Source organism: Rhinolophus hipposideros (genome assembly GCF_964194185.1).
Source record: "Rhinolophus hipposideros genome assembly, chromosome: 5".
In the NCBI taxonomy this organism is placed as follows: domain Eukaryota; kingdom Metazoa; phylum Chordata; class Mammalia; order Chiroptera; family Rhinolophidae; genus Rhinolophus; species Rhinolophus hipposideros.
This window is the reverse complement of record NC_138051.1, coordinates 70,429,924-70,457,787: the sequence shown is the minus strand read 5'-3', so window position 1 is coordinate 70,457,787 and position 27,864 is coordinate 70,429,924. Positions and strand designations below refer to the sequence as shown.

Below are 27,864 nucleotides of genomic sequence, written 5' to 3'. Positions count from 1 at the left end.
ACCCTCAGTGTGCTTAATACTCTCTTTGCTTCCACACCCCCTTCCCTGTTTAGAGGCCATCAGCCAGCCTCCTGTGCAGCAGGCTGGCCAGCAGAGGATCTTTCACTTGACGTGTCAACACTTTTGCTTCCAATGCCTTGTGCCCAGGTTCCATGGGGTCTGGCAAAAGACAAGGTAAATACAGTCTTGCACTATTAGCGCTCTCTCTTGGCGTTTCCTACCTACAACACTGTCCCACTAATCTGGTGGGACCTTATTATAATTCCAAGGGTTCCCCAGGCTCCCCAAATCCTCATGGTTAGTATGATCCTGTGGTACTGTCAGAGCTTTAGTCTGAATTTATCCTAGGGATGGTATCATTATTCTGGCAAAACTCATGTCATTGAATGTCTCTTTGCCATCTGTGTTCTACTTCCTGCTTGCTGGAATAAGAAGTGCTAAATTATTCCCTCTCTTCATCAATGACAACACCCAATCCTGGGTTTAAGTTCAGTTTTTTACACTGTACCCAGCAACATGGTCTTTTAGTCATGCACTCATTCATTTATCCAGTTTTGAGTGCTGATTACATGCCAGCTACTGTGATCACTACCTGAGGCACAGTTGTGAACAAAACAGGTAAGTTCTTTCATCATGAATCTTCTGACCTAGTGACCCTGAGATTGGGGTGGGGGGAGGGTGTTAAAAGTGAAAACCAGCATCTTCACTGAGACTGGAAGGAAATGGAAGCGTCTACAGTTGCCAACATTGTAATTAGTGCATCTTAAGTAAGAAGCTTAAACATATTTTAATGGTTATATATGAGCATGATTGCTATCTTCATTTAATTAGAGGGAAGGTGATATGCCACCTCTTAACATATTTCAGTAGAGTCCGTGAGAATGGGGCTATTCATTTAAAACGTAATACAGTTCCTAAAAAATTTAAATATAGAATTACCATATGATAAAGCAATTCCACTTCTGGGTACATATACAAAAGAATTGAAAGCAGGGTCTCCATGAGATATGTACACACCTATGTTCAGTGTAGCATTACACAATTGCAGAGAGGTAAAAGCAGCCCAAATGTCCATGGACAGGTAAATGGATAAAGAAAATGTGGCACATATATACAATGGAATATTATTCAGCTTTAAAAAAAAAGGAAATCCTGTCATCTCCTACCGCGTGGTTGAACCTTGAGAATATTATGCTGAGTGAAATACACAAAAGGACAGATACTGTATGATTCCACTTATATGAAATACCTAGAGGAGTCAAAATTATGGAAACAAAGTAGAATGGTGGCTGCCAGGGGCTGCGGGGGAGGGAGAGATGGGCAATTGCTGTTCACTTGGTATAGTTTCAGTTTTGCAAGATGAAAAAGTTCTGGTAGAGACGTGTTACAGAACAATGTGAATATAAACTATTGAACTGTACATTTAAAATTGTAATTTAAGAGAGAAAATTTAATATTGTGTGTTTTTTGCCACAATCAAAAATTAAAAACATTTGAAAAGTTAACATGGTGAATACGGAAGTAATTGCGGGTTTGATAAAATGAGTGGCAAATTGGGGTCAGTTAGAAGATTGGGGTTGCAGACTTGGCAATGCCAATTCCTAGCTGTGTGACCTTGGGCTTGGGCTTGCATTTCACCTCTAAGCCTCCATGTCCTCACTGGTAAAATGGAGATCATGTCACCTACTTTAATGAATTTTGCAGGGGTTCAATGAGATGATGTGTGTGCAAGTTGGCAGGCCCTAACTCACGATTCAAACGTGAGGCATTTGGATGGTGATGATGGTGGATTTCTCTCTCATCGGGCTTCACTGTTGTGTCTGGCCACATCCAGGCATGGGGCATATTGAGGCACCAGCTGCAGCTTCTCTCTTCCATTTTTCCTGCTATGTTCTCCAAGGTTACAGATGTTACAAGTGGAATGCCTAACCTGGCTGTTGATCCTCTTACCAGCAACTAGCCTTACTTCTCCCCAGGCAAGTTCCACTTGTCTCAATTTTCTTATTTCAGTTAACTCAGTTATAGAATTGGAAAGATTAAATACAGACATATAAGAAAATTGAACAGCAATGCAAGTTGGTGAACTAAGTCCTGACTAGTTGGGTCAGAGTAGCTAGTCCCCAGCTGGCTCTTGAAGGAAGGAAAAGATTCGAATAAACAAAACAAGGGGAATGGAAGGAAGGGTTGGCATTCCTGGTGGGAGGGAACCTCAAGAGCAAAGTTTGTAGGAAAAAACAAATGAGAAAAGCTTAGAGGATGAGGAGAACACTGGCCTGCTTGAAATGATGAGCCTGAAAGCTGAGAAGGAGTACAGATAATGGGGCTACTTTAGTAGCAGGCTGAGGGTATTGGATTTTATGCAGTGAGGAGTTAAGTAATTTTGATTTGAGAATAGAGGAATGAGCTGTTCAGTGTGGGTTTTAGACCAAAATAATGTATGGACCTAATGCAATTACAACAAAATTTCAATGAGTTGTTTAGGAGAACTCTATAAAATGTTTCTGAAATTCAACCAGATGAATCATCAGGTGACAATAAGTAAGAAAAAGATTTAAAAGTATAATGCATGGGTAAAGGGGATCAAATATATGGTGATGGAAGGAGAACTGACTCTGGGTGGTGAACACACAATGGGATTTATAGATGATGTCATACAGAATTGTACACCTGAAATTATGTAATTTCATTAACAATTGTCACCCCAATAAATTAAAAAAAAAAGTATAATGCATGATGACTTGCCTTATCAATAAGCAGTGGTGGGAAAATAGATTATTTATTTTCCCGTCAGGGAAAAACATCCATCAGGTTCCCATTTCACACCATATACCAAAATTAATTCAAGCTCAATTAAAGAGTAGTGTAAGAGAAAAATAAAACAAAAATTAAAGGATAAATGTTTGCTCTCTGGATGGTAAGGAATTTTTAGAGCAACAGAATCTCCTAGATACTGCTACTGGGATTGTTAATTAGTACAATCATTTAGAAAAGCAATTTGCCCCATCTTGTGACATTGAAGAAGCACAGACTCTATGACCCGATTTCACTTCTAGATACACACACAAACCCAAGAAACCATAGTACACAAGAAGATGTTTCCAGGAATGTTCACAGCACCACTGTTCAAGACAGTAAAATGCTGGAAACAATCCAAAATCACAAAACAAGAAGATGAATAAACTGCAGAACATTTATAAAAGGAATATTATATAGCAGTGAAAGGGAGCTGTCTAATGTATCTGTATCAACATGTTTAAATTAAAAGCACATCATGTTGGGTGAAAAAATTAACTTACAGAGGATAGCATACAGTATAATCCCAATTATATACAATCCTAAAATACGAAAAAAAAGTAACACATGCTGTTTAAGAATATGTACCTATTTAGTAAATGTATGACATCATGGGAATAAAAAGCACTAGATTCAGGGTTGTCGTAACCTCTGAGAAAGAAGGGATGTGATGGGAGAAGGTTACACAAAAGGCTTCCACCATGTTGGTATTTATTTCTAGAGCAGTGTGGTAGGTACGTGGGTATTTGTTATATTACTCACTGTGGCACTTTGTAAGTCTGAATGTTTTGTGAAATAAAAGTAAAGGTAATGTATATTCCTTATAATAAATTAAAACATTATTTAAGTATGTAATTTAATCTTGACCACCAACCTCCAACCAAAGCCTAAAGGTATTCACTGTTAACAGTTCCAGAAAGTATATTCTCCCAGATATTTTCTAGACATTTACCTTTTCTAGATATCTGTATATTTCATGTCAGGTTTTTCCTAATGTAAATAGGACTACTTTACCTATAATTCTGTAATGCTTGGTTTTTTAAACTTAATATTTTAGACACCTTTCCATATGAGTACTTATATATCTCCCTTGTATCTAATGGCTGTATAATATTCCATAATGTGAATGTGCCAGAATTTAATTATCCCTCAACTGATACATATTTAGGTTATTTCTATTTTTTTGTTATTAATATTCTGTAATAAACATTCCTGGTGAACCTTAGGAATATTTTTGTTTGAAAGATTTCCAGAGGAAAGAATTTTTAAGAGAAAGACTTTTTGGAGTATTTGTACTTAATGATGAAGGAAATCCTAAAGGAAATATAGTATACACCTCTACGTAAAGTCAATATATAAAAACTTTATGTAAGTCAATTACAAAAAACACTAAAACTATAATAGAAAAATAAACAAAGTACACCTATAGACAACTTGCAGAAAAAGATATCTACATGACTACTAAATACATTGCAAATAGTTTAACTATTCTTACTCTATGAAGGTATGACAATTAAGTTCGCAAACTCATCCTAGAAAAAGTGATAACATACCTCATTGCTGGATATCACTACAGTAACCTTTGGAGTACTCCCCTTGGGAAAGCTATGCACTGACACCAGCACCTAGTTCACCCTTCAAAGCAATTTTGGAACTCTTTTTTGTGAAATGGCCATCAGAGCTGTCGTCGTGTTACTCTTGATGTCCTGAATGTCATCAAAATGTCTTCCTTTCAATATTTCCTTTATCTTCAGGTGAAGAAAGAAGTAATTGAGGGCCAGATCAGGTGAGTAGGGAGGGTGTTTCAATATAGTTGTTTACTGGCTAAAAACTCCATGTTAAGACAGTGCCATGTGAGCTGGTGCATTGTCGTGATGCAAGAACCATGAATTGTTGGTGAAAATTTCAGGTCATCTAATTTTTTCACGCAGCATTTTCAGCACTTCCAAATAGTAAACTTGGTTAACTGTTTGTCCAGTTGGTACAGATTTGTAATGAGTAATCCCTCTGATATCAAAAAACGTTAGCAACATTGTTGCAACAAGTTTGTGAACTTAGTTGTCAGACCTCAGATAATCGGAGATGAAAGTTATAATTAGTTTCAATTTTTTGGCGTATAAATGTAGACAAGATGAGGAAGGGAGCCATCATGTTGGCAATGTGGCAGAACTTAATCAAGAACTTAAAAATGTTCATATCCTTAGACTATTAATTCCACTATTATAAATAGAACTTGAGGAAATAATCAAAGATGTTGTAAGTAGAGAATCATTGCATGTATTTTGAGGCCACTGCTACCTCTCTTCGTTTTCTTGCCCAACATACATGGAAACAGCAGAGAGCCCCCAACATTCATTTTGTGCAACATGACCCTGATCCCCTGACCACAGCTGATTGGATGAGGCATGCATACCTGACCCAAGCTGCGCCAAGGTCCCTTTCCAGGGGTTCTAGCCTCACCTCTGGTTAAGTGATTTGCCTGTGTATTATTAGTCAGGATTCTTTTGATGTAATTTATAGAAATTCAACAACAAAGTAGCTCAAACATTGAAAAAAGGGAATTTATTGGCTCATATAACTGAAACTAGCTTCAAACATAGCTGAATCCAGCAGTTCCGATTGTATTTCTAAAACTCGGCTTTTGTCAAAGTTTCTCCCACAGTATTGGCTTCCTCCAGGATTGAAGAGAGGGAGGGAGATGGTCATAAGAAGCTTATATCATTTCTGTTGTTTATGATCCAGAAGGAACAGAGATATCCGCCTCCCAGCATTTCCAGAGCAAATCTTGGGGAAGATCCAATTGATCCTCTTGGGTCATTTACCCATCTTTCTGGGGGATGGAAGAGGGAGGCAGCATGGCTAACAGTCCCACTGGCATCATATGAAGTGACGGGGTGTGGTCCTCAATGCAAACAGGGGGATGGCTGGGTAGCAGATATCCACCACACCAAAGCCAGGCCATTACTAAAGGCAGGGCTAGGACTAGAAACCAGGGCTCAGTCCTACCACAGCTCTGGAGGTTACAAGTGAGGAAGACAAATCGGTAAGATTAAAGCAAAAATAGTTTGAACCTGTCTTAAAGGAATATAAAGTAGAAATGAAGATAAAGCTCTGAAATAATGTTAAGTCAAATGACCGTTTTTTTTTTTTTCACTTTCAGAAGTATGTGGATATTACAAAATGCAAGTCTCTGTTATTGCTAATGAATGGTCCCAAACAATTCTATAATTTAGTGTGGAAGTGGATTGAGAGACATGTCTCCGTATCCTTGCTCTTTATTTTCTTCCTGTCACAGTGGGTTATGCCAGAATAATAATTTGAAAAAAGACAGAAAAGTTTCTAGATGGATAAAAAGTATTAAAATATGAAGAAAGTGGATGATTCTGGTAATAACTAGTATTTATTGAGCAGTCAACATGTACCAGGCCCTGTAGTAAATGTCTAAGCTCATTTAAATCTGATGTCTATCCTATGAGTTACAAAGTGTTAGTCTGCTTATTTATAGGCCAGGGAACCAAAGCTGGGAGGGGTCATTTTTCCCAGCTCCTGACTGTCAGAACTGGGATTCCACTTTAGGTGTATCTGATCCCAGAGTCTGTGTTCTCATCATTATGCTTATAATTAGTTATAGCTTTAGTTCATTTAATTGTGTGATTTGACTATTTTACAAGCAAAATTACTACTCGTGGTACATTATTTTGTGTTTTATCCTGTGTAAAATAAAGTATACCTGAAGTTGGTTTTCTCTCCTTCCCGTTTCCTCCTTCACTCCCCAATTCTCCTTCCACAATCTCCTTCCTTCAGACATAGGGTCCCTCTTCCTGCCTTGATCCATTAGTGACACCTAAGGCCTTGCACTGCTTGGTAGGGAACTAGAGCCTCTAAGCATTTTACATTTCAAGCAATAATTATACACATTAATCATGTGGAAAGGCATGAATAACCTACAACCCTTGAGGCACATCTGAAAATGTAACTGCACTATTTAAAGTGTGACCCAAGAAAATGTCACTGCTGAGGTGTTTCCTGGGTAGATAAATGTGGCTCAAAGAAATATAACAGCAAAGTCCCTTGTTTACACTAACTGTGTGCATGCTCCTTTTATTGTTTTTCCAAAGAGATCTCTTGCCTCAGGTGTTTTCACTGTTCTTTACTTTCAGCCCAGCTTCATGTACCCTCCACCTCCCACAAATTGGACTAGTCTACCTCTGATGATGTCTTACCAGCAAAGGTCTTTTCCGCCTCTACCAGTTGATAATTGGTTTGATGATGCTTCTGCTATTATCTTAGCCCTTCTTTAGTTCACCAGTCAGCCACCATTTGATAGTCTATGCCTTCTAGTCTCATCACATGGCCAGCCCGCCAGTAGATTCACGATAAGCTCAGCCTTGATATCTGGGAAGTGAGTGCTTTCATCAGATAGCAATGGACAGTGTTTTGTCATTTGATAATGGCTTCCCAGATGGCTATAACATATTTCTTTTTGTATTATGTACAATAGCAGCCTCCAAACTTTTTTGATTATTCATTCCCATCAGTATATTGAAAGTAATTCTTAACCAAATATATGTATATTTATTTATAAAGTATATACATATGCTACCATCATTAGCTTATAACTTAATATATGCTTAGGGTGAAGTTCATCATTAATAATAGTGGATATAAATCCACATTTCAAACAATCTTTATGAATTTTTTTAAGACAAAATTTGGTTGGATTTTGTAGATTATTATTTTACCTTTGAAATGTGGTTGTGAAAGATCTGACACTAGAAGAAGTGTCAGTTCTGTCATTTGCTTGTTTTCCTGTGGTTTCTTTGCAAAGGACTCTGGTAAAGTCACTTGTCTATTTTCTATGGGTTAGTTTAATTAAACATAGATAATATAATCAGTAAATCCACTTAACTGTGGATTAACCTAGCATACAGTACTACAATAAGTCACTACATGCTAGCCGGAACTAACTGGGTGGGACCTCGACTGCCAACGCCTGGAAATGGGTAATTCCCACTTTTCCTTGAGTGCATTCCTATGCTGTTCTATGCCAAGAGACCAATCCATAGATTGAGTTCAGGGTTACTCATTCTGTACATAAAATATTAGTTGAGCTTAATGCTTTTCTTTTTCAATTTGAATTAGGCATAAATAGATGTCTTCCTATTTTCTTCTCTTGCATCCCAAATGGATTGACTTGCACTATTCCTGGGGTACACACACCCCTGGGATGCTGACCTCCTTTAGAAACCATTGGTTCAAGGAATAATTTCTCACATAAGCAAGGATGTTTCGATTTAAAAAGACCTGCTCATTTCAGTTTCTCAGCCATTTTATAGGAAGTGAAAGTTTTGAAACGAATTGTCTTTATAGAGATCCATAATTTGCAAGCAAAATCCTCACTCTACAAAATGTGAAATGTTCTAAGCAACAGCTGTGAGCATTTCAAACATGCACAACTCTTCAACGGTTCAACTGTTGCCAAGAGAATTTGAGTTGACTTTAAAATCTTCCTTGGTTTTAATTCTGCATTTATCCTCAATCAGAGGTTGAGGAAACAAATTCTTTGTGGCTGGTACACCAAAGTTTTCATGACTGGTAGAAGAAATTGAGATGTGAAAATGTAAGTTTCTTGAAGGTAGGAACGACTGGTATTCTAAGTCAGTTTTATAGGGCCTAGTGGTGATTAACTTTATCAGGGCAAAAGTGGGCACTATTAATACTGTGGCCAATCATCTGGAGTCAGTAGGGGGAGCCTGCTTTCATCTATGAGAGCCATCTTTTCCTGTTTCCCATTTCAGTTCAAAGAATTATCTTTCGTGGCACAAAATTTTTTTCTCCCTCAGGAGCCATTTCTGAGAGTGTGCATGGAAATTTGCAATACTTGAGTGTTATACAAACGAGAAATGCAGTGCATTTTTGTGTCATTACTTGTACATATGGTACGTAGTTTTATTTATATATAGTTGTATTTCTTAACTGTATGGAAAACGTGGTATAATGCTGAGGGGAAAAAACTAGGCTACAGAACGAAACACAATACTGAAAAAAATATTGGCGGGAAGTACACTAAAATGCTAACATTGGTTGAGGGCTTATGAATATTAATCTTTTCCATGTCTTTTTGTTTTTTTCATTTACCAAGTTTTGAACAATTAGTACCCTGACATGTAGTTAGCGTTAAGAATTTTTCCTTTTTCTTGCAACCCATCCCTCATCCCCCGCAAAAGACGTATGTAGTGTGCCTTCAAGTAAAGTGACAGTCTAAGAATATTCTCTGGAAATGCACCATTTGGCCTAGGGCTCACCGAGGATGTAAATACACCTCTAAATATTTTATCACTTGTCTAGCTCGAGTTGAGTTAAGGCTTCTCCGGAAACTCTTTCGGATCCCCCTTGCCAATTAAAAGCGCCCAAGCTCCCAGTCTGGAGCAGGGTTTCTCTGAGTTGTGTTCAGCGGGAGGGTCGACGCGGTGGACATCAATAAATGACTGCAGAGCCAGAGCGAGCGTTCCCACCTGTATATGCTACACTGAGCCGGCCTCACCAAAACTTGCAGGAGCTTCAGGGAGCTGATGTTAAAAAGAGGTTTAGGAAAAAGGAGACGCCGTGGGAGAGAATTCGAAGCGACACCCAACCCTTGGCCAAGCCCCAGGGGTTCAGATTTCGGTGCCAGACTTCCCACAAGGTTCAGCGGAGAGCTACCGCCGGGGGTTTCTCGGCGGGCTGCAAGGGACCCATTTACACAGACGAGGGCGGGGGAATATCATTTCTGTCTACGCAGCGCTGGTTCCCGTCCCGAGTGGGGCTCCTGGAGCCCAGAAGGGCCGCCGTAGCCGCTGAAGGAGGCGGAATCAAGGCCGGGAGGGGGCTCCCCCACCCGTAGCCGATTCTTGCCCTTAGAATCCTGTGGTTAAGGGGTGACTCCGCCCAGAGGCTCCGCATTGCGCGGAAACCCATTCCACTGATCTGTCAGTCGCACACGTCCGAGGTTTGAGGAGCTCCTCTTAGGCCTAGCGGCGCCCGGCCGTGACTCCCTTCTGCAGCCTAACCAACCGCCTAGCGGAAGCGGCAGCAGCGCGGCCGCAGACCGCGGCTGCATCCGGGTCCCTCTCTACTCAGCCCAATCGTCGGTCTCCTCTCTTCCCACCCTCCTGTTTCTCCGCCCTCCCGCCGCCAATCCCTGATCGGCTCTCAGCCGAACATGCTGGCACGGGAGTGAAGGCGACGTCGGCCAATGCGGCCTCGCTTCCCTTTTGAAGCCTCCAGTGAGTGGGCGACGGGGGCGGGCTCTGCTGGCCAGAAGGTTCGGTTGCGCTTGTGCCATGGACTAGCTGCCCGGTGATATTGACAATAGGAGAGAGAAAGGGGCATTGACTGGGACCCACCGCGGGTGTTGAAAGGCGGCTCTGGCAGCGGCGGCTCCAGCTCCAGCGGCTCCTCCTCCTTCTCCTTCCTTCTCCTCCTGCTGCCGCTGCGGATCCAGTTTTCCTCCCTCCCTTCCCCCCTCCCCACGTCGTCGCCGCCGCCGCCGCCGCCAGGTCCGGGGCAACGAGCAGAGGCGCCGCCCGCCGGGAATGTGAGCGAGGAGCCACCGGCGGAGCCGCAACGGGGTCGGTGCGGATTTGATGGGACGGGCCCGCGGGGGAGGATCGTGAGGCCGCCGCTGTCGCCGGAGCGCTGCGATTCAGGTCCGGCTGTGAGGCCTAGAGGCGCCGCCGCCGCGGAACCGGAGGGACGCCGCGCCGGACAGCCGTCGCCCCGGGCTCCCTGCCGCTGTCCGGACCTCCCCCCGCAAGTCCCGGTTCCGCCACCCGCGCCCGCTGCGGCCCTCTCACCCGTCTCCCGCTCCTCAAAACCACAGATCATCTTCGGATTCTTCCCCAGAAGCTTCAAGGTAACTTCGTCCCTCCAGCTCCACGGCTCTCCCGCTTCCCTTCCTCCTCTCTGTCTTCCTGGGGAGCCTGCAGGACACCGGCCTCGGGAAGGCCTGGCCGGGGCAGCGAGGAGAGCCGTGGGGTGCGGCGCGGGAGACGGAGCGCCGGTCCCACTTGTCTGATTTACCTGTAAATGCTTCTGATGGTGCCTCTCGTTCACTCTGCCCCCTCCCCCCTTTGCCCCACCTTCCGGCATTGGCAGAGCATTCTCGTACCCCTGGCCACTGACGGGGGCGGGGGTGAGAAACGCGGGGTTGGTGTTGTGAGGATTCTGAAGCACCTCATCTACCCTCAGGGCTTGGGGGGGGGGGTGGGTAGGAGCAAAGGGAGTATGTGAGCATCTCCAAAGACAAACCCCTTCCCTGTCTTTCTCCTCCACACCAGTACACTCTTTGCTATGGCCTGAGCCTTGAAAATGCCCCTTGCCGGCCGCTTAGAGGAAGAGAAAGCTTCGGGCGCCTTGGTCCAGGGCGAAACCTGTTTCCCCGGGCTTTGCACGGACCCGCTGCTACTGCACGTTTAGTCCTGCGGCGCTTTGGGGTTGAGATCCTTGACGTGTATGCTGGGCCGCGGGGCGTAAGGGGCAAATGATTTTTTTAAACTTGCTATCAATAAATCATCTTTAGAAATGGGAGATGAGCAATAAAGACGAGACAAAAAAGAGTGATGGAGGAACAGAATTTACCGAAATCTGTGTCGTTACGGTAACATGAAATCTAAATAATTCACATACGAGATTGCAGAATCGGCCCCTAAATTTACAACATATAAATGTGATGTGGAGCTCCTTCTTGCTCATGCAGTCTTTGTGAAAATTTTAAAGTGATCTTACTTTTGTAGTCATTCATAGTTTGCAATTTCATTTTGAATCTGTCACATTTTAAGCCTAAATTAGGTAGATTTCTAAAAACTTTATTTTAAAAGAGAACCAAACAAGACTTCAAAATTCCAAACCTCAACATGATGAAGTTTTGTTTTTTGTTTTCACTTTGTCAGAACCCAGATCACTTCTTATTATTACCTGTTCAGGAAGAAACTACTTTACTCTTTTATTTAGAAGTTAAAAACACTTGTCTTATGTATTGGAATTACAGGTGAGTAATTGCATTTCAGCATTGCCGCCATATGCTTTATTTCTATTCAAGTCTGCCATTAATCTTGCATAAAGCCTCAGTACCATGGAAATGATGGCATCTATTTAAGTTGTTAAATGAAATTGAGCTTAACGCTTGTTACTTTTTGGGAATAGCCTTCAGTTTAATAATTTGATAGGGCTAAAAAAAAAATCCCAAAGAACTTCAGTTTCATCAGTTTGATGGAATGAAAATTAATATTTGATGATGAATTTTAAGGGAACTCAATTTGGTTGTCAAAGCAGGCTGTGAATTTAAGTTTTCATTTCGACTTTGGTGCATGATTTCGTCATAGTTTTGTTTATTAAACTTTAATAACTTAAGATGGTTTCATTCACAAAGAAGACTTCTTTGAAATGATTTTAATTATGCCTTTTATGTGTTCCTGTTTAGAGTAATCTAGCCTGTCCTCATTTGCAGTGTGATACAGTTTATCATAGCTAACACAGCACATTGCGTTAAAAGTCCTACCTAAATAGTTTTAGTAATTGTAAGTTTCACCATGTTGTGATACATTGGTGTAGGTTCTTGAAGTACAATAAGGGTTGCAACTCCAGAGCTCATTCATAATATTAAATATCTTGGGAAAATGTATGGATGGAAGTTTTCCAGCTGCAGAATAGTTCCAAAATTACTTCAGGAATCTCAAGATGAGAAGAGCTTTAAAGTTTGAAAATGAGTAGATAGCTTAGAAGAGTTCTAGTCTAAATGAGCATCTTTAATGCTTATCATAATGAGAGCAGCACAATACATTAGAATTATAATATTGCTTATATGGTAGTTACATTACTTCTGTTTTCCACTAAATTTTCATGTTTTCTCATTGAACATGACTTTTCTTAATGGATTTTGTTTGCTTTATTACATATTCTCATTTTCATGAATATTGTAATGGGAATTTTAGAATTTGTTAACTCACACAAGGTATGATCACAAAATACAGTGAATGTTTAAATAAAAATTTATTACAGTAAAAGACACATTGTCATTAATCCCCCTCAAAATATTCCCCCTTACTTCAAACACACTTATCCCATCATTCTTGCCACTTTTGAAGCTGTTCTGGAAGTCCTCTTTCATGAGTGTCTTTAGTTGCACTGAATGTCCTGAATCGGTTCAAAACGTTTACCTTTCATGGTCATTTTGCCTTTGGGGAAGAGCCAGAAGTCTCACAGTGCCAGATCCGGTGAATAAGGTGAATAAGGATACACAGTAATATTTTTATTTGACAGAAATTGCTGTGCCAGAAGTGATGTGTGACACGGAGACTTTCCGTTGTGATCAGAATATATGGTGAATGCTGCTGCCGAGTGCCATCCAATGGAAAGGCAGGATCTTCAATACGGGAAGTGGTGCGTCGAACCTTAGTAACAGTGTGCGACAAATTTCAACTTGTTCAGTGCAGTCAGTCGGGTGTGAGCTACGGTTGAGAGACGGTGTGCTTTAAAGTGCCGTAAATCATCCTCCATCAGGACAACACCCTGTGTCACACGTTGCTTCTGGTATATAGCAATTTCTGTCAAGTAAAAACATTATGGTGTGTTCTCATCAACCTTATTCAGCGCATCTGGCACCATGTGACTTCTGGCTCTCCCCCAAAGTCAAAATGGCCATGGAAGGTAAACCTTTTGAATTGTTTCAGGACATCAAGGCAACCATGACAGCACAACTAAAGACACTCACGAAAGAGGACTTCCAGAACAGCTTCAGAAAGTGGCAAGGATGATGGGATAAGTGTGTTTGAAGTGAGGGGGAGTATTTTGAGGGGGATTAATGACAATGTGTCTTTTACTGTAATAAATTTTTATTTAAACATTCACCGTGTTGTGTGATCACACTCATATATGCTTCCCCTTGGGAATGTGTTTATGATATTTCTTTCTTTCCAGTAGGGATATGTCCTCAGCACCAACTACTCCTCCATCAGTGGATAAAGTAGACGGATTTTCTCGGAAGTCCGTCAGAAAAGCCAGACAGAAGAGGTCTCAAAGTTCCTCACAGTTTAGGTCTCAAGGCAAGCCTATTGAGTTAACACCTCTGCCACTGCTGAAAGGTAAGGTTCATGACCAGGTGATGAATTCCTTTTCAATTGATTATTTTATATCTACATATATAAATTTCCTTTTGTAGAGTTTTGTATTTGTTAAAATTTTGTGTTGCACATTGAAGGGATAGGAGATTTCAGATGTGTGAAGTTACTGGTGTGTGACCAGATATACTCGTTCTCCTTTTCAAAGAGTTCAAGTAAATAAAAATAGCTGTGGACAAATGAAAAGAAACGTATTATCAGGAGAATCTTTCACATTGATAAGTAGGAAAATTGGATGCCAGAGAAACTTTAAGATGTCTGGGTCTGTATTTTTTATTTTTTCTTCTGTTGACATTTAGATGTATGCGTTGTATGCAGTGACAATTACAAATTGTACTATCTTAGTCACAGGAAGTAGACCTAGTAAAGGAGATGATAGGTACCATTGACTTACATATAGAAAATGATATTTGAAAGAATTCATTTTTTTTTAATTTGTTGGGGTGACAATTGTTAGTGAAATTACATAGATTTCAGGTGTACAATTCTGTATTACATCATCTATAAATCCCATTGTGTGTTCACCACCCAGAGTCAGTTCTCCTTCCATCACCATATATGTGATCCCCCTTACCCTCATCTCCTTCCCCCCGCCATACCCTCTGGTAAGAATTCATTTTTTAAAATAAAAAAAAGTAATTGATTATGTGCATTCTTATATTTAGGTAGTACAAATAGAAAATGTATATGCTGATCATGCTTGTTTAATACCACTTTTCTCTTTCCATTGGAATGTATTAAGGACAAGTTTTTAATGAGTACTGTTTTTTTCCTAAATTACACCATTCAACTTTTGTTTAGGTATGTGGATACTTTTTGTTTCATTTAATTTTCATCTATTTCCTTTGTGTTTATGAACAGGTATTGCTTGACATGTATTGGAACATAGTATTTAGCATGGGAACTATCAGAATCTACTTTTGAAGGTAGATTTTTGTTTGCCTAGCACTTAAGAGTGAAGAGAAAGGGGATGTGAACAACACAGTGCACTTTAGTGGCTCAGAGGAAATCCGAAAACCTGGTTTGCTAGTTCGTTAATGGACATTTATTTCTGTAATAGTTTGTGAAATCAGAAGGTATTATAAGAAACACTGGAGTTTGACTAGAAAGGATCCTCAAATTTTAGACAAGCTTGTATTTTTTGTATGTTAACTTTTTTATTTTTTATTTTTAAGGGAGGGAGATTTCATAAATGACATTCCAATATTTATAGTTGAAATCAGTGAAACTAAATGAATGTTTGTTACTGTAAAGATGCTATGTCTACGAGTTAGTAAAGATGAACTCATGTGAGTTGGGGGAGGGTGGTATTGGCTAAATATTTTGCTCGTAAAAATGAAAATAGTCTTTATGAGACTTTGGAAGAAAAATAAAGGAAAAACTCTCTGGGGATAAAAGTAACCATCCTTGAAATACAAAGTTTGGAGACACATTGGATTCTTGAGTAACTTATTTAATCCGAATTAGACATATAATAGCTATTAGCATCTCTATCTGGCAAAAGAGTTTATTCTGAGGAAGCAGATTAAGCTTTTTTAGGGTTAGAAAGAGTTTTAAACTTTATTATTAAATTTAATTGTGGGGGCTTATGGTAAACATTTCCATTAGAACTTAACTAACCACTCACAGCCAGGGTTTTAGTTTTGTGGATAGTGAAAGAGGCATGCATGAGAAGAATTTGGCACATGGTTTAAAATTTTGTTGTCTTTCATCTCTTTTTTATTGTGGTAAACTATATATAACAGAAACTGGACTATTTTAACCATTTTTAAGTGCTTTAAATACATTCACACTGTTGTGCATCCACGACCACCCATCTCCAGAGCATTTTCATCTCCAACCGAAACTTTGTATCCATTAAACACTAACTCCCCATTCCCCCCGCCCCTAACCCCTTGGCCACCGCCAGTCTACTTTCTGTCTCCACGAATTTGACTACCGTATTTCCCCGAAAGTAAGACTGGGCATTATATTAATTTTTGCTCCAAAAGATGCATTAGGACATATTTTCAGGGGATGTCTTACTTTTTCATGTACCACAGTCTACATTTATTCAAACACAGTCATGTCATCTTCTGGAACATCGTCATAAAGTAGTAAATGCATCTGTCTGGCTGACGATCTTAACTGGGGCTTGTTTTCAGGGTAGGTCTTATTTTCAGGGGAACACGGTAGGTACCTCATATAAGTAGAATCATACAATATTTGTCTTTTGTGACTGGCTTATTTTACTTGGCACAATGTCCTCAGGGTTCGTCCATGTTGTAGCATGGGTCTGAATTCTCTTTTCCAGGCTGAATAATACTCCATTGTATGTATACACCACATATTGTGTATTCATCCATCAGTGGACACTTGGGTCGCTTCCAGCTTTTGGTTATTGTGAAAAATGCTGCCCTGAACATGGGTATGCAAATATCTGTTTGAGTCCCTGTTTTCACTTCTTTTTCAATTCCAGAAGTGGAATTGCTGGATCATATGTTTAATTTTTTTTGAGGAATCACCATACTGTTTGCCATAGCAGGTGTATCATTTTACATTCCTACCAGCAATGCCCAAGGCTTCCAATTTCTCCACATCCTCACCAGCACTTGTTATTTTCTGGGTTTTCTTTGATAATAGGAATCATAATGTGTGTGAAGTGGTAATTCCTTGTGGTTTTATTTGCATTAATAATTAAGGATAAGCATCTTTTCATGTGCTTATTGCCCATTTTATATCCTTTCTCACTTTTTAAGTGAAGTCGGGTAGCATTGAAAAATGTCCAAGAACTTTGCTCTCCAAGAATAACGGTTTTTGTGAACTTGTATATTTTGCCAGCATGGTAGAATTAGAGAGCAACAGGAATATTTATAGGTATAAGTATGTATAACGTGTCCATAAACTTAATTCCAGACAGACTAAAAGTGATTCTTGTAGGCCCATTCTGGGAAAATATTTCTGGAAAGCATTTCATAAATTAGATTTCCATATCTATAGAATAACAAAGAACATAGATGTGGACTTCAGAAATGTGTATTTACTCGTGATTTTTATAGTGAATGTAAAGGGTTTGTTAAACGACATTTGTTTCTCTTACAATGGGTTGACTTTTTGTGTATTGCCTTCTCACCAGCTTTAGGAAGTAATCTATGGAATATAAAGAAAATATAGGAATTTTTTTTTTTTTTACAATTTCTTTTAGAGAAACTGAAGTAAATTATATATGCATGCCAAAGGATACTTACTGATTATCTGTAGTATTGCTTTTAGTAAATTGGTAGGTTTGAGTTAATTTTATTGAGGGTACAGTATAAATTGCAATTGAATTTTGTGTGTTGCTTTAAGAATAAAGTAAAAGACATGCTCAAGGTCTTTAATTTTAGGGGAGTTTGAAATGGAAATTGTGTAACATACTTATTATGTAACTCTTTTTTAATATGTAATTTTTGAAAGCTCCAAAATTAGATATTCATTAATGATTATTTTTTTTGTGTGTATGCATTATCAGAATATTTATTTTATGCATATATAATATTTGATTGACTTACAACTAATACTAACATTAATTCTTAGCATCTTAAAAATCTCGCTTGCAGCACCATAATAAAGTGAAAGGAAAATTTCATCTGTTTTGTCCTTTTGCTAATTGGTGGGGTTTTAAAATTTGTATCAGTGATATTATTTTCTATAGACAACAATACCAGCATGTAGTTCTCTGTAACTATATGCTGAGTGACCTAGCTTTTCCTCAGTTATGTATAATGAAATTGCAGGATAAACCTTGAAATACAGACATTTGAATTTTCTCCATCTTCATTTACTTCTGAAAGTGATTTTAGGAAGTCTTGAAGTTTTTGAGCTTGAAGGACTCTTACTCATTTTACTGATAAAGGGAATCCAATAGAGGTTTAGTGCCTTATGTAAAGAAAGTAAAGACTTGGATGCTTTCCTTGTGCCTACACAGCAGGATATGAAGCAAGCTTTGACAGTTAGCTAGGTAAGTGCTGAATATGGACAACCAAATTTAACACTTAGGCAAATAGACATTTATGATAATAATAATAATAAGTAAAGTAGTAATAGTGTAGAAGTAATAGTAGTAGGATCTGGTTAAGTGATTTATGTTCTCTCCCCACTCTGTTTCCTCCCATACCTTATTTCCATCTTTTTTTGACTTGAAAAGATTATGTAAGTTTAGATTTGAGTGAAGTGTTTTTGAAAACTACCACCTCTTTGAAGATGGGATTAAAATGAAAGTGGCATGATTATTTCTAGCCTCCCAATTCTTTATGTGTTTCTGAGGCATTTTGCTAATAGGTTGGACATTCAGTATTCAATATTGCCAAAACCGTGAGTGGAAGGACCCATTCGGCAGAGAGACACTCTATGGGTCTTGGTGTTGAAAGGTTTAGGTCAGCAACATTGTGTTTCTATAACACTCCTTCTCATCAAAGCATTGTTTTCTAAACTCTAGGCCGATGATTCGCCTTATCACATTTTTATTTTTTAGGGTGACAGTTTGTGAGGACTTTGAAAATTCCAATTTAGTTTTTGTACTTTTCTAATTATTAAATGGGATAATTCTTCTCTCTCATCTATATCTGCTTTGTATAGTGTAAAGAAGGAATATGCCTATATAACTCCCAATTTTTATAATGGGCTAGTGTTCTAAACTGTATTTGTAAAGTATTTGAGAAGCGTTTCTTAAGCAATAATGTCTGCTAGTTTAGAGTTTACCTTCCTCCTTGTAGGTTATGATGCCGTGGTGCATGGGAAAAGTACTTGGGCTTTGTTGCCGGTAGAGTCCTAGCCCACTTACTTACTGGCTGTGTTGCTGGGGCAAGTGAGATAACTCTTGAAAGCCTTGGTGTCCTTGTCTCCCAAATGTGGATGATGACAATAATCAATAGATGCGCAGTGCCACACTCCATAAACACTGTTTAACGGGGATTTCATAGGTTAGAATATGAATAACATGAAATTATTATTTGACTTTTTATATTTTCCTAGCAAAAAGTTGAAATTGGAAATTTCTCTGAAAATTATGAATCAAGAGCATAGTTTTGCAGTCGTGAACCTTTTTGAACCAAAAAAAAATTCCAAGAAACAGTTTGCATTTAGTAGACTAGCTAGTTTTAGACATCTTTATTTGTAGATTTTTACCTACTGCATTGGTATCCTGCCACATTTTTTTAGTGTAATGCTTTTTATTTTTAACTTACTCAGTTTTTGAATTGTTAATAACAGTCATATGGTTCAAATTTCAAAACGTATAAAAGGATGTATAGTGAAAAACCTTCCTCCCTACTTGATTCACTTAGTTTCCCTTCGTAGAATCAACCAGTCTTAATGTTGTACAGTTGTATAGACAGTCTTAAACCCTTGATTGAATTTGAAATGCACTGAGCAGCCTTAAATTGTATGCACATTTTATATGTGTATGTCCATTTTTTAAACGTGAGAATTCCATAGCATATTTTAGATTCTCAAAGGGGTATCTGAATCAAAAAGGTTAAGAACCATCAGGCTAGTTTGTATCTTAGATTAACGGTGGGTGTTTTTTAGACAACTAAATTTGTAACGAGAGAGAGAGAGAGAGAGAGAGAGAGAGAGAGAGAGAGAGAGAGAGAGAGAGAGAGAGAGAGGAGAAGGAGGCAGGGGAGAGAGAGAGAGAGAAAGAGAGAGAGAGAGAGTTGCCTTTAAAAATTAATTATAAGCTTTACTCTTGAACCGCAAGAACATCTGTAAGTTAATAGGTGTTAACATTCAGCTTTGCAGTCTTTGAAACAGTGTAGGAATATTTTTCTTTTGGTGAAGAAATGATAAAATCTTGTACTAAAGTGTCAGATTACACCATTTTCATGTGTGAAAGATTATATTTAGTTGTAGTGAAGAGGTATTCCATTCACTTGTGGCAGGAATATTTTTTTTCTTTATATATCCTAATAGTTTGTTTCTGTAGCGTAGAGAAAATTCCCATACAGAGTCTTATGTGGGCCAAATTGAGAGTAAGTGTTTCTGACTTATTAATCATTTAAAAGGAGAGTAGCAGCTTGCATTCATATCCCATCCTATCTGAGTGTGATAATTATTGCTTTTTAGTTCTTAACCTATTGTTCATGAATTTCTGTTTGGGGATAGGGTGCGTGGATCATGGATGGGCTTCAAGGTTCTACGAACCTCCTAAAATGATACGCAAAGTTTCTGTGTATGTGCAGTTTTTTTTTTTTTTTTTTAGGACAGAGTTTATTGCTTTCATCAGATTCTCAAAGATTTAACCCTACCATTCCTGCTCTTTCTCTATAGTTAAGAGCTTTTGGCTTATAGTGAAAGATTGAGAATTGTTGTTGTTATTATTGTTATTTTCTGAGTATGTTGTTAGCTGTGTGTGAACACCTATGCATTGGACATTTACCAGGAAACATTGTAAATTGCAAACAACAATTTATTATAATGTGGGTCTCTTCAGCCAGGGCATAACAATATTGAGGTGCCAAATGAGTTTTCTTATAAGGTGAGATGGTCTTTTTCTACCTAGAACTTTCTTCCCCTGACTTCTTATCATTCAAGTTTCAGCTCACATACGACCTTCTTAGGGACTGTCCCCCATGATTTTTAAAAATGATCATCTTTGAAGTTTCTATCACTCTATTGTTTCTTGCATCCTATTTATAATCTGAAAATTATTTTATCTTTGTTTACTTGTATGTTATGTGTTTCTCACCCCGTTAGAGTATAATTGTCCTTGGTGTAGAAACCTTGTTTCTCTTATCTCTAGGGCCTAGATCAGTGCCTCGTACATAGTTGGCATTCAATAAGTATTTGTTAGTAAATGAATGAACATTTTTAGTTGACATCTAGGATATTAGTAATAGTAGTATAGACATTTATTTTTCTTCCCTAAATATTTTTTCAAAAATTTCCCCCAAATTTAGGCCATATAAGTTTTATTTTAACTTGTATTATCACAAAATTATAAACTTGTTCAATGAAGACGTTTTATTTTTGAAGAATCAAATTATTGAGTGTTCACTTAAAATTCTGAGTGGTTTAGTGTTCCAGTAATTCTTCATGTTTCAGCTTGAAGTGGTATCTTTTTTCTTTTTTAATTAAATTTATTGGGGTAACAATGGTTAGTATAAGTTATATACATTTTAAGTGTACAATTCTATAATACATCATCTATATATCCCATTGTGTGTTCACCACTCAGAGTCAGTTCTTCCATCACCGTAAATTTGATCCCCTTTTCCCTCTTCTACGATCCCCTCCCCCCTACCCTCTGGTAACCACTAAACTGTTGTCTGTGTCTATGAGTTTTTATTTGTTTGTTTGTTTGTCTTGTTCTTTTGTAGCTTTCAGTTCTATATCCCACATATGAGTGTAGTCATATGGTTCTCGACTTTCAGAAGTGGTATCTTGTGGAGAGAGATGGAGTAGATTGTTTGTATGACATACTAAAAGTGATTCCTTTTACTTAGGGGATTCATCGCTTTCATTTTGCAGCTGTTCAGTACAGTGAAATCCCTTTTTTGTGCTGGTGCTTGGGGATTGAATTATGGGCTGATCAGATCACCAGACGTTATTTTTTATGTCGTTTGAGAGAATAGCTTATCTGAATATTATAATGGACTTTCAAAGCAGGGTTTTATGATCAGATTTTCTTTTGTCAAAACTTTTATAATGTTAGCTTTTAATATTAATTAGATTTTGTAGTGCATGGAAAAGAACAGTAAAGTTTCCAGATGTTTCAAAAAGGCTGATAACTAAGGTAGTTCTTTGTTTTGTTTGCCAATGGTGACAACCTCTTTTACTATTTAAAAATATTTTTCTGCCCTTTGTATTTGGAGATTTTATAAAAACAAAGAAGAATCTCATTTTTATGCTACAGTAGAATTAAGCATAAAGGAACATATTAATTCAACAATATGATAGTTATATTAATGATATTTTTACCTAACATGTAACAGTGTATTCTTATATATGTAACATATATTACCTACGGGAGAAGGGTGGCCTCCCTGAGGTTGGAATATAGGCCCTGGGGGAAGAGGGGCGGGTCACACACACACAGGTTAGAATTCTGGGTCCACTCATAGCTATGTGACTTTTAAGTAATGGTTTTTTATCTCCAAAATTGGGAGAGTGTTAGAACCTACCTCATAGAGTCAGGTTAAGTGTCTTCAAGCTGATAAAACATTTAGCCCAGCGCTGGGTACATTGTAGGAGTTGAACAATATTAACTATCATAAGTATAGGGGGAACTGTATAATGGAAAATACTTACTAATGTTTTTCAGTTGATTTTTATTTCTTTAATACGTTATATGGATTATTTCCATTTAAGGAAGGAAAATGGACTGTGTATAGCTTTGAGAATTAGATCTTTAAAGAAAGGAGAACTAGTTCTTATGGAACAATCTCACCGTTACTATTTAGTCGACATCACTTTCAAACTGACATCATTTCAGGAATAAGGACTTAAAGTGACTAATGTAATTATTTTCCAGGGAAATTCCATTTGTGCAGTTACCAGGTAAAATTATTGTTAAATAAATTGATTTTGGAAGTCTTCTGCTAGGATAGGGTCTCCAAACTTTTTTTGTAATTGCCTACTCCTGTCAGTAAAAATAATGTATATATCTGTTTATACATTGGATACTGTGCTATTACGCAAATATGTAATGCTCATTAAGAACATACACAGACATAGAAAGTTAAAAAGAATGGTATTGAGAAATAAAATGTATAGATGTTCTAGTACCTAATTTACGTACCTCTTTTTCCCTTGCCCATTCTACTAACACATGCCCTGGCCCTGAGCACGTTTTTGTTTGGAGATTTTGCTGCCAAGAGTGAACCTCCTCTTCAGGTTTTGAGGCTTGTTAGTTTTGTAGCATTTTGTTTTGAGCCAGAAAAGAGAAGAGTTGAATGAGAAAACTTCTTTCTTTTCCTTCTTTAGGTTTTTGAATTTATTGCACTTTAAAGAAACAAAATCTGAACTGAGGATTTTGCCAGTTTTAAGGAGTGTCATAGGTGGTTCTTTGTTGAGGGCTCTTATCTTGCTATCAGTGGGTGGGTTTCAGAGAGCCCTTGACCCTCTTGAAATTCCAGGCAGTATTTTATGTCTCTGTGCAGATTGACATTTTTCTGGGCAAAGGCTTTAGAGCTTTCATCAGATTTTCAGAGGAGTTTCTCCAAAGGCCAGTTTCTTTGGGTGATGGGGGTCAGTTTCCTCACTCAGAGCAGAAAGAATTTGTCATAGAATCCCTTTCTGTAGAAGGAGATCTCATATGACAAGATGTTTCTTCTGCATGTCTTTCCTGATTTTTAATTCTATTTGATATCAAACAAAACTTTAAAAGGTATTTGAAAGTAGAAGTTACTGCGTGACTCCAGTGTGGTTGTTTGGAAATTTTTGATCAGTATTATTTGAAAAATTAAGCCAGGTGAATAGGAATACCAATGGTAAAATTGAGTGTGCTTGTGAAAAAGCATTTTTACTGGACTAGCTGTCTACCTGGAAGAAGTGGGGAGGAGAAAGTCAAGTTTATCTTTGCTGGTGAATAAGTAGTTTTAACAACCAATGAAAAAGAAGAGAAGCAGTCTCTGTTGATTCTCCTGTGCCAGGCAGTCTACCACATGGTGTCACGTTGAAGCTTCCCAACAACACCAAGAGCAGGGATTGTTTGCTTTTAACGACGGCTGAATAACTTGCCCACTCCTGCAGAGAAAGCCAGGGCTGGGACCCCAGGCCCATCTGGCTCCAAAGCCATTGTCTTCTCTGTTCTGTGCATTAGCACCAGGTAGATGAACACAGGTGAGCACTGGAGCTAACTGCCATCTTGCTTATGCTGTGCTGGGATGATTTAGTAAGTGAATCATCTTACTGCCTCTTGAAGGAAACTGAAAATTTTGAGGAGACTGAGGTGATGAGGAGAAATGGAGAAGGCAAGGGAGGAACAGCCAGACTGGTAGCAGCACTATGGGAAGATATAAGTGGGCGGTGATGGGGAAGAGTCATGGAAGAGCAGCAGGCCTCAGACTTGACTCCTTGGAAGGGCCAGGCAGTGTTGCCAAGAGGCCGGCAGAAAGGGTAGCTGGCATCTCACAATGGTAGAGGGGGAAGAGGCCCCTCTGGACTCCAGTCGGACTCAGATGCTGTCATGGTAAAGGCATGTCAGTCATGGGGGTGGTTAGGATTTGGTAAACTGGTAGCATTCCGGTCGTGGTGTCTCTTACCATTCATCTTTACATCCTTGGGAACTAGCGTATAGTACGAAAGAGCATGGGTTAAAGTCTATGTGATTATCCTAGCTTTGTGAACTGAGGTCAGTTACTTAATCTTTTTAGGGCTTCATTTCCCACTTTTGTAAAATGGGGCTGATATTTCCCAAGGTGGTTGTGATGGGGGAGATAATGTGGGTAAACTGCGTAATGTGTGGTTGGCTGCTTAATAAATATTCCTTCCCTTATCATTCTGCTCATCATTGATCTTTCTTTGAGTCACTCCTGTGGACCAAGATCTTGTTTCAGAATACACAGTGTTGTGAGGAAAGAGATCTGGCAAAAGTTCATCCATTTATGTGGGCACCATGAACGACTTTCATTTTATGGTGATGTTACATTTCAATTTAATTAATTCATGGTTGCTTGTTCCTGGAACACAGTTCAAAGTAAAATGATAAAACATTAAAAAGAACGTGGAGAAAATTGGGACTTGGCATCATATCAAGAAAAGCACTATTTTCTAATGAGGAAGATAAAGACTTTCCAGTTAGCCTTTTACCCAAGTACCCCCAGAAGACAATATCTGTAAATGGAAGGGGATGTTCCACTGCCACACCTTATAAGGAAATACAGTGAGGATTTAGAGTGGGTTCAGGCTCCTGAGGCGCTATCTTATATTAGCAGTTTGGAAATCACAGCTCTTTGTGTGTGCCCTGCACATGATAGGCATACAACACTTTTGTTTTTGAATAAATATTTTGAAATCAAGGACATTAGTAGCAAAAACGAGTTTCTTTTGAGGGTCAGTACTCATACTTCAACCTTTGTCTCATCAAGTTAATTTTCCAGAAAGATAGTGATGCATCAAAAGAACTAGTATTTTTCCCTAATGTATGAGCAGAAGTCAAAAAGACTTGGAAGCAGATTGATACAAGGAACGTTTTGAAAGTAAAAGGCAGTTTCAGTGCTCTTTGTGCTGTTCTGTCCTTCCATGCTGCCATCTACATTTGATCTCCAACTCCATCTACAACTGATAAAATGAACTGGTGTTTTTAACATTAATTAACCATCTAGAAAGAATATTCATTTCACTTTAAGAAAGCTGAAAGATATTTTAGTCCAAAACAGTTAAGATGAAGTTTTAAAACTCAGTGGTTCTAAAACTTACTTGGATGTGGCTGGATCTAGGGGGAAATCTGTAAGTTTTCAGGTATAAGGAACTTTGACATAACCTTTGGCTGCTGAGAAAACTTTGCCCTTTAATACTTAGATTTAGTTATTAAAGATTTTGGATAGAGCTATATTTTGTTTTATTTAGATTTATATTTAAACATTGTAAAAGGCATTTCAACCAATGGTAGAATCTATTTAGGCTTTTCTGGTTTAGTGGGATGTACTAGAAATGGTGTATACTTTAGATGCCCTTGGGCTTAGGAGTGGTAGACCCTGTACTCAATGCTCTTGAATTATGGTGAGGCTCCAATGAAATAAATTATTTGCAAATGTTTTTCAAAGTATGTATGAAGCAAACAGCTATAGAAGGAGTCTACATATGATCTGGCTAAATAGTCTCTTCCAAGGGTCTTAAATTCTCATTTTTGTGATTGTCCTGTGGGCTGTGTAAGTCAATCCATTCATCAAATTTCTGAGCAGTTTGATGCACCAGGCACGGCCCTGGGTACACAGTGATGAACAAAACAAGAAGGTTGACGAGGTTCTTCTTCTCAAAAGGCCATTGTAGTTGGAGGTCAGAGACTGATGGGGCTGTTTAGGCTGTCAGGGCCAAATCATTCAGGCTGGCTTAAAGTTTGTCCTTGATCCTGTCCTTGTACATATCCATAACTGTACAACCACAGAATATACAAATCACCTAAAAACTCCCTACCCAGTCATGGGGAGTAGTATTTTCCCCTTGAGTTTATGTATTCTTGTGTTACACTTAAAATTTTTTCTTCTACGATGATTAATAACATTATAATTACTTTGAGATAGTCTTATTGTTGGAGTTAGAATGAGAAAAAGTTCTTTTGTCATGGTAACATCGTGCTTGTCATTTTATGATACTGAGGTTTCTTGGAAGATTACATTGCGATAATCTTATTGGAGTTGGAATTTTAAAAAGTTCTTTTTTCTTGTCATGGTAACATCTTGTCATTTTATGACACTGAGGTTTCTTTGAAAATAGATCACTTAGTCATTGCTTGCTTTTTAAAAATATTACCGATTTACTTAGAGATTATAAACATTAAATGTACCAAATGTCCTTTTAAAACTAAGTAAAATCCATCTGCACGTCCAGCTATATATTCTATAGGTGGCACTGTATTATTAAAGTACATATTCTTAAGTTTTCATGTGTTTTAATTCACTGTTTTATGAACTGCTGCTTGGAATAGTGGGGGACATAATACAATAGATTTAATTCATTATGAGAATAAAGGTTTAGAAGATTAGAGCTAGAATTACTACCGTCAGCACCAATTGAAGTTCGTTCAATGACGATGCGAGCAACAGTAAAATTACAGTTGGGCAAAGCAATTAACATTGGTTATGGTGTTATGGTTACTGTGAAGATTGGAAAAATAAATAATTGAAAGTGTTTTAAATTTGACAAATTGAATGAAGTTAAAAATTGAATCCACCTCCTTGTCACTTGCTAATTTTAAATTTTCCTGAGCTATTATGATTTAAATTATTGAATGTTATCTGTGCTGTATTCTGTGGGTGGTGAAAATTGAGTGGAGTGAGTGCTTTTCAGTACCAGTCCTTGAAGCAGAACTGGATTTGAGATGGTTTACGTAAGGAGGAAAGCATCATCTATGATTATCTCAGACTCTGACCTGTGGGAGAGTCGAATAAAATAAATCAAAGGACTGTAGAGTTTGGAGTTTTTGACAGTCAGTACTTAGATGACCACTCACGTGCTTTAATGGTTAATGAATCACTTAATCATTGCTTGCTTTTGTTTTTCTAAAATAATTTTAGAATCATTTCCTGATTAGTCAAACAGTGTGCAATCGTGTGAGTGCAAATCTGTATTGAATATTAACATAGTATTGGTGAAATTATATTTCTTTAAGGTTTTACTTAATGAAATATTTTTCTTTTACGTGTTAATGTAAGTAGGACATGGCATATACATTCTTGGCTAGAATGATACCCCACCTCTTTTTTGAACAAGGCTGTTTGTAATTCTGCACTGTATCTTAAGAGAATAATTTCTTCGCATGAGGGCATCATAGTTAATGACTGCTATTTGTTTCTCTCCATAATGCAAGGATAACTGAGCAGTTACTTGCCTCTTTCTTGGTGAGACAGTCATGAAGTTTTGATTGTCTTGTGTGAAAAAGATGAGAGATCAAAAACCTTTCCATAGGGTGATTTTGAGGACTGATTGAGCTAATATAGCTAACACTTACAGCATGGTCTTGGTCATGATGTCATATAAATGTCAGCTGTCTTTGTCATCGTCATGGATGTTATTATTTATAACTACTACCTATTATCTGTATTTTAAGACTTGGCTTTCAAGTGGATCCTTTAAAGATGATTTATTTCTGTATTCTATGTTTAGGGAAGTGGCTGTTTGTTTTTAAAAATCCATTAAGTTATCCATAGACTAAATTGTTTAAGTAAAGCAATATATCACTATATATTGCATTTGCTAATGAACTTTAAAAAGCATTTAAAAAGCATTTTTGAGT

The 27,864-nt window shown here is 38.2% G+C and overlaps 1 protein-coding gene across 4 annotated transcripts in view; it reads left to right on the top strand.

The window, feature by feature from the left end:
• Positions 1–10,071: 10,071 nt before the first annotated feature.
• PPP2R5E (protein phosphatase 2 regulatory subunit B'epsilon) overlaps positions 10,072–27,864 on the top strand; it is a 135,044-nt gene continuing 117,251 nt past the window's right edge. For 2 of the 4 annotated variants that reach the window (XM_081049107.1, XM_081049109.1), the window contains exons 1-2: positions 10,078–10,687; positions 13,753–13,913. In XM_081049107.1, coding sequence (XP_080905233.1) covers positions 13,757–13,913 — 157 coding nt within the window. In that variant the 5' untranslated portion in view covers positions 10,078–10,687; positions 13,753–13,756. Of the gene's footprint in view, positions 10,688–13,749; positions 13,914–27,864 lie in introns of all 4 variants that reach the window. The other 2 variants (XM_081049106.1, XM_081049108.1) reach the window with 2 other exon arrangements.